Here is a 13,060-nt window from a genome sequence, read left to right as displayed (position 1 = left end):
CCCCAGAATGCCCTCCTACTCTTCCTACAAGTGCAGGACACCGTAAACTAGAATATGGCAGCAGCTACAAAGGATGGTTGTCTAAGGAGCATGGGGACTAGAACACAGTGACACATCATTTTTATTAACGTTAATTAAAAGTTGATATAGTCACTCAGGCCTCTAAGAGGAATACTTCCACTCAGAGCCGATGAGTAATGACATGCGGTGATTAAAACCATGTCAAAGAGGTCCAGAAAAGCAGCCAATTCTCTGCCTTGTAGCCAACTCCCAACAAGCCACTTGTTTAGAAACAACTGACAATACTCTACACTTACACCTGCTCATCTGTGCAATGCTTTAAAAAATGTGTCACCCAAAGAGGTTTCTCTCTGAAGTGGTGAGACAGAAGTCTCTCTTTAAAGCCGAGCAGCTCGGACGCCTGGGTGGCTCAGTTGGTTAAGCGATTGCCTTCGGCTCAGGTCATGATCCTGGAGTCCCGGGATCGAGTCCCACATCGGGCTCCCTGCTCAGCAGGGAGTCTGCTTCTCCCTCTGACCCTTCTCCCTCTCGTGCTCTCTCTCATTCTCTCTCTTGCAAAAAAATAAATAAATAAAGCTGAGCAGCTTAAGTCTGATCTTGAGCATCAGACTTACACACATCCACACGCCCACCTGAGACTTCCACTGGACTTCCCCCATATCCGAAAGCTGACAGGCCACAAAGAGAACTCCTTGATTGCCCTCCAGGCTCAGCACCCCCATCTCGGCCGATCTCCCAGGTGCTTAAGGTAGAAACCCAGGTGGCAGCCCCAACCCCTCTTTCCCCTAACCCCTTAAGCCTCAAACCCCCAAGTCCTACAAGTGCTTTCAAGTGCTGTCACAAAAAGCACATGGTGTTCTTGAATGCTTTCCGCCATGCCAGCTCCACCTTTGCCTGAACCTCTGCGACAGCCCCCCAGGGGTACCATCACACGTCGCCAGGTGCTCTTTTTAAAACATGACCTGGATCACCTCACTCTGCAGCTTCAACCCTTAGGAACTTAGGAAACTGAATCATCTAACTATGCAAGTACTGAGCATGAGATGCCTCAAGGCCAACGGGGTCAGGGGGAAGAGCGTGGTGGGTGAACAGGTTCAGCCTGAGAGTGGCAGCCAAGTCAGGGGCCGTGTCATCACGGGCCACTTAGGGAGGCTCAGGGAGGGCACAGCTGCTTTCTCGTCTCCAGCCTCCCTCTATCTCTGCAGCACCCTCAGAGAGAAGTTCTTCTATCACACCCATCTTACAAATGAGGAAACAGAGGCACAGAGAGAACAAAGACCCCAAATCTCGGAGCTGCATGGCAGAGCCAGGACCGAAGCCCGAGCAGCCTGGTGCCAGTGTCTGCAGTCCCGATGAGAGCATCGCTCCCCCTCCCGGAGGCCGTCAGCTCGGGGGCTGAAGCTAGCCGAGTGACCAGGGCCTCGGGGGTGCAGGCACGAGGACAGGGCTCCCAATGGACCCTGCGGCTACCCCGGCATTTCAACAAGCCCTGGTTAGGGCAGGAGCCTGGCCAGCAGAAGGCATGCAGCACACACTGGGTGCCTAACAAGTATCTTAAAGGAATGGGCAGGTTCAAGAACAAAGAAAGGACACTGTCCCATCCCACTATCCTCTACCTTCTGTGCAGCACCGAAAATTGCAGCCAAAAGTTTTGGTAGAAGAGAGCTGGTGAACTTACGAGGGAGGGAACAAGTGTGCTCAGGAGCCTCACATGGGGTTGGTTCTTTATTACAGCAAATTCAATGACGTTGCTGTGCAGACCTCCTGCTTTCCAGTCTTTTTTTTTTTTTTTTAACATTACAAAGCTGGTTGTAAAAAAAGAACTCACATGTAACAGGTAAATGCATGTATGTGAAAATACAACGTAGCACCTCCGAGTCCCTGTGGATCCTGTCCCACTGACCCCGTGACAGGACTGCTCCCCACCGTGCTTCCCCTGCAGTGTTCTGTCCCTCCACCCACCGCCAGCAGGAGGACCGCTTGGGGCGTGAGGCGGAAATGCGAGGCCAGGCCCTGCTCCTCCGCCCTCCTCCCGCATCAGCCCCATGCCCTCAGGGCTCTGCCCTCAGTGCTCTCTGTGGGCAAGACTCTGCCTTCTGACCTTTCCCTCAGGCTCGAAACAGTGTGTCCCGAGAATCAAGGAACACCAAAGAGTGCCCGACTTCTGCGACTCTATGATGGGATGGAAGCCATCAGCCCGGTGCTCCTGCTTCATCCCCAACACCCAGCAGGGGACCCCAGCACCTCAGCATTTACCTGCTGGGAATTTCTGAGTTGCTGGGATGGCCTTGAAAGTGGCAACTACGAATGTGTATCAACACAGAGGGTCTGAGGGACAGGTTTCCTGCATTTGTCCCACATCAGTCTCAGGCAGCCGAACGTGCGGACAGGTGTGATCCCCTGCAGGCTGCTCTCGCACGCGGGCCCTGCACAGCAGAAGTCTCTCGGGGATGAGGGCGGCCCCAGGATCCACTCAGGATTAGTTTCCTGTGCTCACAGAAACAACCCTGGTTCCAGGCAACTCCACGGCCCCTGGTCAGGAGGGAGTGCCCACACTTTCCCACAGTCTGCACTTCCACGTTGCTCCAAGCCTCGTGTCCAATGCCGGACAAGAACTAGAAAACCCTGCTGTCTGAGAGGAGCCCCAGATTCGTTTCTATGAGAAGGATCTTGTGGCCAGCACCGTTTCTTTCCCACTGTCTCAGCGAGGAAACAATTCCACAGGATCTAACCTCCTGGACTCTCCCAGTGTTAATCAATACACTTCCAGAACTGGCTGGAGCAAGCCTGACTGTTGTGCATCGCATTCTGTCCTATTTATAGTTTCAACTCGCGCTTTGTGTTTGCCTGGATTTAGGAAACAAGGCCTCTATCTACGAATGCTGTTCAATTTGAAACCAATCCCTCCACAGAGAAAAAACTACCCAGAAAGTGATACTTCTTCCTAATGAAGCAGTGTTATTAGGTTGGATCATCAGAAATCGCTACAATTTAGCCACTGTGAACAATGAAGTAATTTTTATTAGTCAGCCTAATATTTATCAGATGCTGCTAACAGCAATGAACTTGCAGGGCTTCCCAGATGAAAAGGTTATATAACGTAATGCTAAAGAAAATTTGCAATAAAAGAATAATAGGTAGAGAATACATTAATTGAATTCTTTCATCCACCCACCCACCAAATGCTAAATATAGATGTATTAACAGTGAGTGCAAAGTGTGCTTTTTAACTGAGATATATCTGACATATGACATTGTATTGGTTTCGGGTGCATAACACAGTGATTCAGTATTTGTACACATTGTGAAATGATCACCCCAGTAAGTCTAGTGAACATCCATCACCTCACACAGTTGCCAATTTTATTTTCCGGTAATGAGAACTTTTAAGATTTACTCTTTTGGCAACTTTTGAATATGCTCTATAGTATTATTAACTATAGTTACATGTGCATGACATCCCCGTGACTTATTTATTTTATAACTGGGAGCCCGTATCTTTGACCACCTTCACCCATTTCACCAACCTACCACCCCCCACCTCAGGCAACCATCAATTTGTTCTCTGTATCTATGAGCTTGGGGTTTTTTGTTTTTAGATTCTACATTTAAAATGTGAGATCATACAGTGTTTGTCATTTTCTGTCTTATTTCATGCGGCATAATGCCCTGAAGTCCATCCGTGTTGTCACAAATGGCAAGACTTCTTCCTTTCTTTTTCTGGCTGAGTAATACACCACATCTTCGCTATCTGTTCATCTGTCAATCCACTCCCCCTGGCGTCCCCACACCTTCTGGCATGCGGATGTCAGGAACTGATGAATGCGAACGGCCGCTAAGGCAGGCATTTCTGTGCTTGATAATAGTGTTAAGCCTGCAATGGTCACCTGTTAATCTTAAAAATGAGAATGAAACTAAGTGTTCCTGACAGTGCTCTAGGAAACCCCTTTATTACTTGGGAAGTTTACCGATGCTTCCAAGGACTGTGAACTACTGACCTCTTAGCATTTCTACTTCTGAAATTAGATTTCTACTGTGAGTTATATTCAAATAAATTGAAATTTGGCTATTCTAGTTGCTACCTCATTTTTAGATTTACACAAAAGCTGCAAGGACAGGACTCAGAGCCCCCTTAACGCCCCTTACCCCACTCCCCTGTGGCCCACCTCTCACAGGACACTAGCGTGTTTGTGCAGAACACTGGGACTAGCTCCTAAACCTCGGCCTTGACTCTGATCTCACTGGGCCGCCCACTAACACCCTTGCAGGGCCTCACACTGCATTTACTCATGTCTCCTCTGTGTCCTCTGGCTGGGACAGCTTCGTGACACTTCTGGACCATTCCTCAGGTTGGCTCTGTTTGGTTTTACTGGTACAGTGTTTTTAAAGATGTGCCTCCGGCACTATGAGGATCAAAGAGACAGAAACTTAAAATATCTTGTAAATTATTCTTAGTAACTTAGGCACACACATCTCCTGTTCCATTCTGTCATCCATCACGGCTTACTTAAGTTCCATCAAATACAACGAGGTACTCTCCCGACTCTTCAATGTGAGCCTTTGGGGAAAGCAAGTATTAATGGATCTGGCCATTCCACGGGGCTGCTCTGGATGAAACAAGAAGCTGACATGAGTTTATGTTAGTGGAAGTTTCGCTGGCAATAGTTTGGAAGAAAGGACCCTGTACCGTAGCTGTTCCCGCCACACAGGAAGGACTTGGGTGGCAACCAGCGCAGCGCTGAAGATGTTTATGCAGAAGGTAAAGAAATGTTGGTCTATGGAAATGAACTACTGATTAAGTATTTAAGAAGCCAAGCAGACTTTACTTGCTGTACAAAATTACATTAGGAAGCAGGTGGGAAGTAAGTTCTGCTGAACTCAGGTGAGAACCACTCGATGAATCTACACCTACACCAAGCAGTAGCCACAAATTCTCTTCTCCCCCGCGTGCAACGAAATCAGCAGCGACTGAACTTCTCAAAACACAACTGCTCTTTATTTGGTTCAGGGCAAGTTTTCTCAAGTTCCCCACAGTCGGTGCCTCCCGTTCTGCTCCCGTGGAAGTCACGGCGCCCGGGCCCCATCACGGCACGTCCCTTACCCGCCCCCAGCACGGCCTGCTTGCAGCCTGTCCTCCGTGCCCTGAAAGCCGCACAGTGAGCAGGCCCGCGGCCTGCTGGGAGGGCCACCGTGGGGCTCAGCTGCCCTGACACCACTGGCAGGACAGGGAGGCCAGTCATCGGGACAGATCCGAGGGACAGCCTGCAAGAGGCCTGGAGGGGCGAGTCCAGTCAGGGAAGGGGGCTCGTGTGCGGTGCGGCAGGCGTGGAGTGGCAAGCACGCGGGGCTCTCGGAGCCACTCTCCTGAGCGGGCCTTCCCTACACGGCTCCCTGCTAACTCGGCTCATCTTCCCAGTTGCTCTTCGAGCTGTCCACTCTGTCACCCGAGTAAGGTCTACTTAACATTACCGAGTGCCAGGCACCATGCCACCCACGGCATCATCGGGGCCCTCGTGGGTCTTAAAATATAGTGGAGGCAGACAGACAAAAGGAAATAACTGTGAATCCGAATTTGAGAAAGTAAAGATTAAGACCCTGAGCAGGGGGGCGCCTGGGTGGCTCAGTCGTTAAGCGTCTGCCTTCGGCTCAGGTCATGATCCCGGGGTCCTGGGATCGATCCCCGCATCGGGCTCCCTGCTCAGCGGGAAGCCTGCTTCTCCCTCTCCCACTCCCCCTGCTTGTGTTCCCTCTCTCGCTGTGTCTCTCTCTGTCAAATAAATAAATAAAATCTTAAAAAAAAAAAAAAAAAAAAGACCCTGAGCAGGGTCCTGCAAGAGGAGGATGGGCCTCCGGCTGTCCCTGGGGTGCTGAGGACACTGTGCGAGGCCGGGTCTGGGAGAGCCGGCCACGGGGCGGGGTGCTGGGGGAGGCTCAGGCCTGTCCCCCCGCGGACCTCTTTGGGCGCTGTGGGTCACCTGGGCTACACTTGCACCAGGGTGCCTGTGACCTGTGCCACAGGGGCCCCCTGTTTTGAGTATGAGCATCCTTTTCCAACGCAGAGTGATTTGTTGGGGCTCCCAAGCGACAGGAGCCACAGCTCCGGTGACAACTGCTCATCCGCCCGCACACAGCTTTGAGGAGACTGCCGGAGCCGAGAGGCTGCCCTGGGGCTCACAACCGGAGTGGGCTCAGCACAATACTGACATACACAAGCCGTTTTCACATACTTTCCAGCTTTTTAATTTCACATTGTAGTGCATTTTTCTGTTCGGTGAAATGTAAATTTGCTAAAGAACCGTGTCTTCTACTTGTGTGAATGCCTCCTCCCCACCCTACCAGCCAGCAAACTGCAGATTCATGCCCAGGGGCATCCCCTCCACTCGAGGATCTACCTTCCTAGGCCTTCTTGGCACCACAGCACGACTCTCCAGGTCAAACCGAGTCTCCCGTCCTCCCAACTCCAGGAGTACAGCCAACCCGCACCTGACAGCCCTCCAGGAGGACACAACCCCACCACTCTCACGTACCTTCAAGCACCCCGGATTTCTCCTGCAACCCCTCCCACCCCGCCAAACTTCACTTAAAGCTCTTGCCTCTGTCTTCCACCCCCGGGCCATGTCACTCATGCCAATGGTCTGGGAACTACCCGGCCCACCCATTGCTGTGTGTGGCCTTGACCATCTGCTTGGATGGAGATGGTCACACTGCAGGAGCTGGTTCCCCACCAATTCACTCCAGCCTTTCGTGAGTAGCCCAGGGCACTTGGATGAAAATAAAACAACAGGATAGCAACACTAGAGAAAGAGCCCGAAACATCAGAGAGTATACTTCTCCTCTGCTCTTAACTGTGTTTATTACATTTGTAGAGTGCTTTATACTTTAAAACAAACACTTCCGTATCTGCTTCCCATTAGATTACTGAGAAGCTGTGTGAGCAAGGGAGGCCCTTACTATGTCCTCCATGACGCTCGAGCAAGCAGCACCCAGAGCCTGCACACAGGGCCTTTGTCACCTGGCATTCGGTAAATTGTACCAACACTATGACCCAGTAATAGGCCATGGGACATAGTCAACAATATGTAAGGAACAAACAGTAACAGCACAATGGCCAAGCAACTCTTGTGTAGAAATGACTAATGCAGGGCGCCTGGTGGCTCAGCTGGTGAAGCGTGTGCCTTCGGCTGAGGTCATGATCCCGGCCGGGGTCCTGGGATCGAGCCCCACATCGGGCTCCCTGCTCCGCGGGGAGTCTGCTTCTCCCTCTCCCTCTGACCCTCCCCACCGCTTGTGCTCTCTCTCTCTCTCTCTCAAAAAAAATAAAATCTTAAAATAAATAAATAAATGATTAATGCAATAAAAACTGCTGGACTTGGTATTTTATCATTATGAGTAAGCAGCTCGGTGCTCCTTCTCCTCTTCATACTAGATAACACCTAGTGAGTTCTGTCTGTCTGTGTTCATTGTTCTCAGACTTTATATTTATGAACTCATTAATCCTTGTATGAAGCCCAAGTGTTAGAAAGTGGTTTCTTTTTTTTTTTTTTTTTAAAGATTTTATTTATTTATGAGAGAGAGAATGAGAGAGAGAGAGAGCACATGAGAGGGGGGAGGGTCAGAGGGAGAAGCAGGCTCCCTGCCGAGCAGGGAGCCCGATGCGGGACTCGATCCCGGGACTCCAGGATCATGACCTGAGCCGAAGGCAGTCGCTTAACCAACTGAGCCTCCCAGGCGCCCCAGAAAGCAGTTTCGTCCCCACTTTACAGATGCGGAAACTAAAATACAGTAAAATTAAGTAACTCGGCCAAAGTCCCATGCAATTCATGGTGGTGAGCTCCGAATTCTGACCAAGGCAGTGTGGCTTCAGGGCAGGTTTTCTGACCAATACGCTACACTCTCGTGTAACATCATTTAGAAAGCTGCTTGGAGGGTCTTCCATGTGACCCCGCTGGTACAGAACACCACCTCTGTGATAAAAAGTCAGAGCAGTAATGGCCACCATTTACATAACCGTGGTAAGTAACATACAAAATTAAGCTGTTAAACACTCACCCCAACCCTACAAAATACTATTTTCTTCATTGTGGAAATAAAAAACAGGACCAAGACCATGGGGCTCAAAAATGGCAAAGCTCCTATGAGCCGGACTCTATTCTGACCAAAGCCTATGCCCTCCCTCCACACTTGAGCATCTTGGCATGTGCTCTGGATTGGCTGGAATCCACACCTCAGAGCCCCGCGGCATCCCTCCCTGCAGTTCCCTCTGCAGGGAGGGAGAGAAGATGATGCTCTGCAAAAGTTACCCATGAGGAGGAGTGTCCACGTGGTTGAAACAAGAGAAGAGAGATCTTTAAAATGCACTTCTATGTGCACGTGTGCACGCAGACACACCAACATTCAGCTACCACTGTGATCTGTTTACACGCTGCTTCGTCACTTATGTGGATCAACATACCTGAGACCACAAAGACCTAGGTGACAAAGCCTACTGTGCATACTTGTACTTAGCTAAGCATCACACATAACCAACAAGTGAAACCGTGACTTTGTGGGAGAAAGCTGTGCCTACAAAAATCGATTTGCCATTAACACCAGTAAAATAACTACCAGCCTTTTTACATTGTAACTTTTACACGTAAGGGAGAAAACCATATACCACAGGGAGGTATTTACATAACGTGGTCATCTGATTACGATAAAGCAGATTCTAATTACCTTGACAGAATCCAGTAAACTCCTAGGAAAAAATCGCTTCAAACCAACATCTTTTCTGAAACATAAAAAGAAGCGTATTAACAAATAACACCACCAAATCAATTAATATAATGACATTGTGGCAAGAACATAAATGCAATTTAAATTATTTATCCTTCCATGTATTATTCAGGAAGGGAGGAAGCAAAATAAAGCTCCAATTTACCAGCACAGTCAAGGAAGGGGTGGGACACATCATTTTCTAGATATGAGTAGAAAACACCAATACAAGTTGCTTTCAGTAGAACATCTTTTTCCTGTTTTAACCCTCACTGCTGAAAACCATTCTATAATTGTGCCTCTTGGCAGATGGCAATGTCTGAGTTCACAGTGCTTTATAAGGTTTGCCTTATAAATACCAGTTCCTACTGGGTGACATCGTATTTGTAGACACAGCAGACTGGCCAGAGTAGGAAAAGGTGTGGGATATACCATGGAAGCTTAAATAAAATTCCTTGAATTAATCCTAAAAGTTGACTATTTTTTTTAAGTAAACTTTTTTTGATTAAGGAATTCATTCACCTAACCAAAGTTTATCATCTCAGTTTCACATAGGAAACTAAAAGTGAGAAATTAGATGATTTGCTTAAAGTCAGAAAGCTAAAAGTGTGGAAGGTTGGAAGTCCCAGTGATTTTCTTTAGATCAGGCTACAGAATTAATCATTACTATTACAAGACTCAAAACACTCTGGCTAAGCAGACAGACCAGAAAAACCAGCTCATTCTCTTCCTACTTCCTTTGGTACCGAGTATGTCGGGATTTTTGGTCACTAGAGGGCCCTTGTGTGCTAGTAAAATGAAACAGCCTTTGCAGCCATCAGGGAAAGTCCGGAGACAGGTGGAGGACATAAAAGGATCAAGAAGGAGTAAACTAAACAGTGGCATCTTTTCAGAATTACATAAGGAAACTATAAGCTAAATAGAAAATATTTTTAAAAATACAAAAGGGATGACTTCTTTATCCATGATTGTTAAGTTAGCTGGCATTATAAATGAAACTATAGAAATCACATGGAGTTTATATGGTTGATCCCATATCCAAACATTTCAACCCCCTATTTTATAATCTGACTACTAGTTAGTACTTGCTAAATCCAAAACTGGTCTCGGTCCCCATTCTTTTTCATTGTTAGTATGTTCATGACAGGCTTCTGAAATTCTTTCTCGACTTCCAGGACACACTGTTTCCTGGTTCTACCTACTAGTTAATTCATACAACCCTGGTTTTCCATTTATTTTTCTAACTACTTCGCTTTGTAACTTATCTTTCCAGATCTGCATCATCTACTGTGACTACAGGGTGTCAAAGAGGGCGAAGTGTCCCCCCAGGGTCTTCCCTTTCTTGCTGCCTCCTAAACAGACAGGGACTTTGCACTTAAGGGTTTGGGTGCTAGCCACTGTGGGAAGCAGCACAATAAGCACGTAAAGAGAAACAATGTAGAATTTTTAGGCACCATTCCTGAGCACTGTCTCCCCTATTTTCCTTTCTGGGCAACTGTTCCATACTAAAAAGCACTTTTCATACAGAGAGCTCTGGGCTGGAATCTTCACTTAGCCACAGGATGGATCTGGCTATTACTAAATACCTATAAACCTGAGGTTATCTATTTGTAAACTGGGAATGCTAAATCCTGCTGCAAACGGTGATGCTGAGGATGAAATAAGAGTGTGTTAAGTCCCTACAACTCTTTCCTCCAGAAATACCGTAGGCGTCCTCCTGTCCGGTGAGAGTTTGGTCCACATGCCTGGCTCCCTGTTGTTTGAGCAGAAGGAGGTGGGACTCTTCCACCAGAAGCAGAATATACACTGGGGGTCGGGGGAGGATAAAACCGGAAGAGCAGGTGGGAGGAAGGCTGGCAGGTGCCCAGGGAAGAGGCGGTGGGAGGGCAGGTAGCAGAGGAAGCGACAAGGAAAGATTCAAACCTGTGGAGCGCCCAATGACTGGACACGTGAGAGCACTCCATGCACTGAGAAGGGGAGGCTGGGGGTGGGATCTCTTTCAGATGTGTGGGGTACAAGCAAGGTGTATGTGGCCTCCTAGTGCGGATTTCAAGGAGGCAGTTGGCCCCCAAAATGGATGAGGGGGACGTCCCCTTCCCAACTGTGAGACCAGCGTCACCATTAGTCAAACAGGTAATGCATCTACTTTTCTTAGAGTCAAGTGGAAAGTAAAGAATTTATCACACTCATTTCTGTCACAAATGGGGAAATTAAAGATGGACCCAAAGGGTTGTATGTTTCATGAAAAATGAGAGAGGGCATACTTCTGTGAAAACGAAGCCTATTTCTAGGTGTTACTTTTATTTCCAAGATGAAGACAGCTCCATTTGGGGGGGGCGGGGAGCTAAGGTCAACTAATGCTGGCAAGTATACAGTTTAGTTTTTCTATTTTTGAGCAATGGATTTCTAACATTTGTCCCTATCTTAGACCTCTTTTAAATGTGACACCTGGGGCACCTGGGTGGCTCAGTCAGTGAAGCGTCTGCCTTCGGCTCAGGTCATGATCCCGGGATCCTGGGATCGAGCCCCACGTCAGGCTCTCTGCTCAGTGGGGAGTCTGCTTCTCCCTCTGCCCCTCCCCCTTCCACTCATGTTCTCTCTCACTCGCTCTGCTCTCTCTCAAATAAATAAATTTTAAAAAAATCTTTAAAATTTTTTTTAAAAATCTTTTAAAAAATGTGACACCTGGCAAGTAAGAAACTAAAAATGAGGCTGAAGTATGCAAAATCATTGGAAAAATTCAACAACACATATCCATTAATCAGGAAGCCAATCTACTCTAGGCTTCCTGGTGGAGGATGCCGAGGAACCCCAAGGAGCATCTCGGGTGCTGCGTTCACAGTTTTAGGGAGAGCCTATTACAGACATCCAAATTTAAACCCTCTCCTAGGACACCCAGCAGGGACAGGCAGCCTGTCCCACTTTCAATGTGAGGCTGCCTCTCCGAGCTGTGTGTGTCTGGCACTGGGTGACAGCGTGCCCTCTGATGTGTAGCAGTTGAGTCTTTAGCTTCCTGTGCCATAAAACTCATCTGAGCCCAAATTCTACACAAGTGTGAGATGATGTGAATCAAACAATAAAAACTACTTATATGTCTTCCACAAAATACAACTACTGGCCTTTATTATAATGTAATTCTTTACTAACACAAACACTTGTCAAGGGGTAGTTCCTCACTGGACAAAAATCTAGCTACATGAAACTTTTAGAATACGGCCAAACCCCAACTCCAAAATTCAAGCATTAGGTTGCTCGATTCCCACACGCATTCAAAGGAAACTTCCAAACCCACACACAGCTGACAAGCTATTAGCATCAGGTGAGAGCTGCACCGTTCACTGCAGTAGCCAAGCAATATATACTTAAGTTAGCTCAGATTAATCTAAGAATCCAGTTCCCTGTCATGGTGGCTGCATGTCAGGGGCTCAGCGCCTTACATGGGGAGGGGCTGCCTCGCAGGCCAGGGCGGAAAGGACATTCCCACCATGGTGGGACGCTGCGCTGGGCTGCAGCAGGGAACCCAGGACGGCAGGCACCCCGACTCTCCAGGGCTCAGGACCGTGGCTCGAGGGCTCCTCAGTGAGCGCAGGGGTGAGCGGAACGGACGGACGCTGGGTACGGCTGCCCACCCAGCACAGTGACCACAGGATGACCATGCAGCGTTCCAACCCCTGAGACGAAGCCCTGCAGCCGGGAGGAGGGCGTCCCGGGACGATGTGGCAGCAGCAGGGCAGCGGACCTCCAAGCTCTGCGCCTCCATGTCTCAGGGCTGACCACCCGCTTCCAGGCTTTCCCCCTCCACAGCCCACTCCCCATGGAGAGCTGTCCAGGTACGCAGGCGGCAGTCCTCACCACCTGCAGCCTCTCCCTGCCACCCAGGTTCTACCATACAGCAGGATGAACTCTCCAGAGCGCACCAGCTCCTGCCTGGAGACTCCCAGCCTCTGGCCTCGTCCTGCACACATGCATCCAAGTCCACTGATACCCTAACACAGCAGGCTTGGGAGACCAGAGTACGGAATAAGCTTTAGTCTAAGTAAATCCTTATGTCAAAGATAAGTTTATTTCCCCTTTGGCACCACTTCTGAGAAGACCATGGCCTCATCTGTTGGCTTTGGGTAACTAATGCTCTGTGGACATAATTCTTCAAAGATTTAAAGCCCAGGCAAAAAAGCAACCGAAACTGATGTTAAAATACAACTAAAATGTGCATTTTCATACAGGATCCCTATTTTATCCTTGCCCTGAAACTCTGAGTATCTTTAATATAAAAATACCACGGAGATAT

General features: G+C 48.5%; 1 protein-coding gene across 14 annotated transcripts in view; it reads right to left on the bottom strand.

Moving 5' to 3' along the window:
* PTK2 (protein tyrosine kinase 2) overlaps positions 1–13,060 on the bottom strand; it is a 258,682-nt gene that overhangs the window by 112,176 nt on the left and 133,446 nt on the right. For all 14 annotated transcript variants that reach the window (XM_064587827.1, XM_064587819.1, XM_064587821.1 and 11 more), the window contains one exon: positions 8,734–8,788. In XM_064587827.1, coding sequence (XP_064443897.1) covers positions 8,734–8,788 — 55 coding nt within the window. The remainder of the gene's footprint in view (positions 1–8,733; positions 8,789–13,060) is intronic.

The sequence above is a fragment of the Mirounga angustirostris genome, unplaced genomic scaffold (genome assembly GCF_029215605.1).
Source record: "Mirounga angustirostris isolate CCGP_5_RB_7025 unplaced genomic scaffold, mMirAng1.0.hap1 SCAF_4, whole genome shotgun sequence".
Taxonomy (NCBI): domain Eukaryota; kingdom Metazoa; phylum Chordata; class Mammalia; order Carnivora; family Phocidae; genus Mirounga; species Mirounga angustirostris.
The sequence above is the reverse complement of the archived record's forward strand: the minus strand, read 5'-3'. Positions and strand labels throughout refer to the sequence as shown.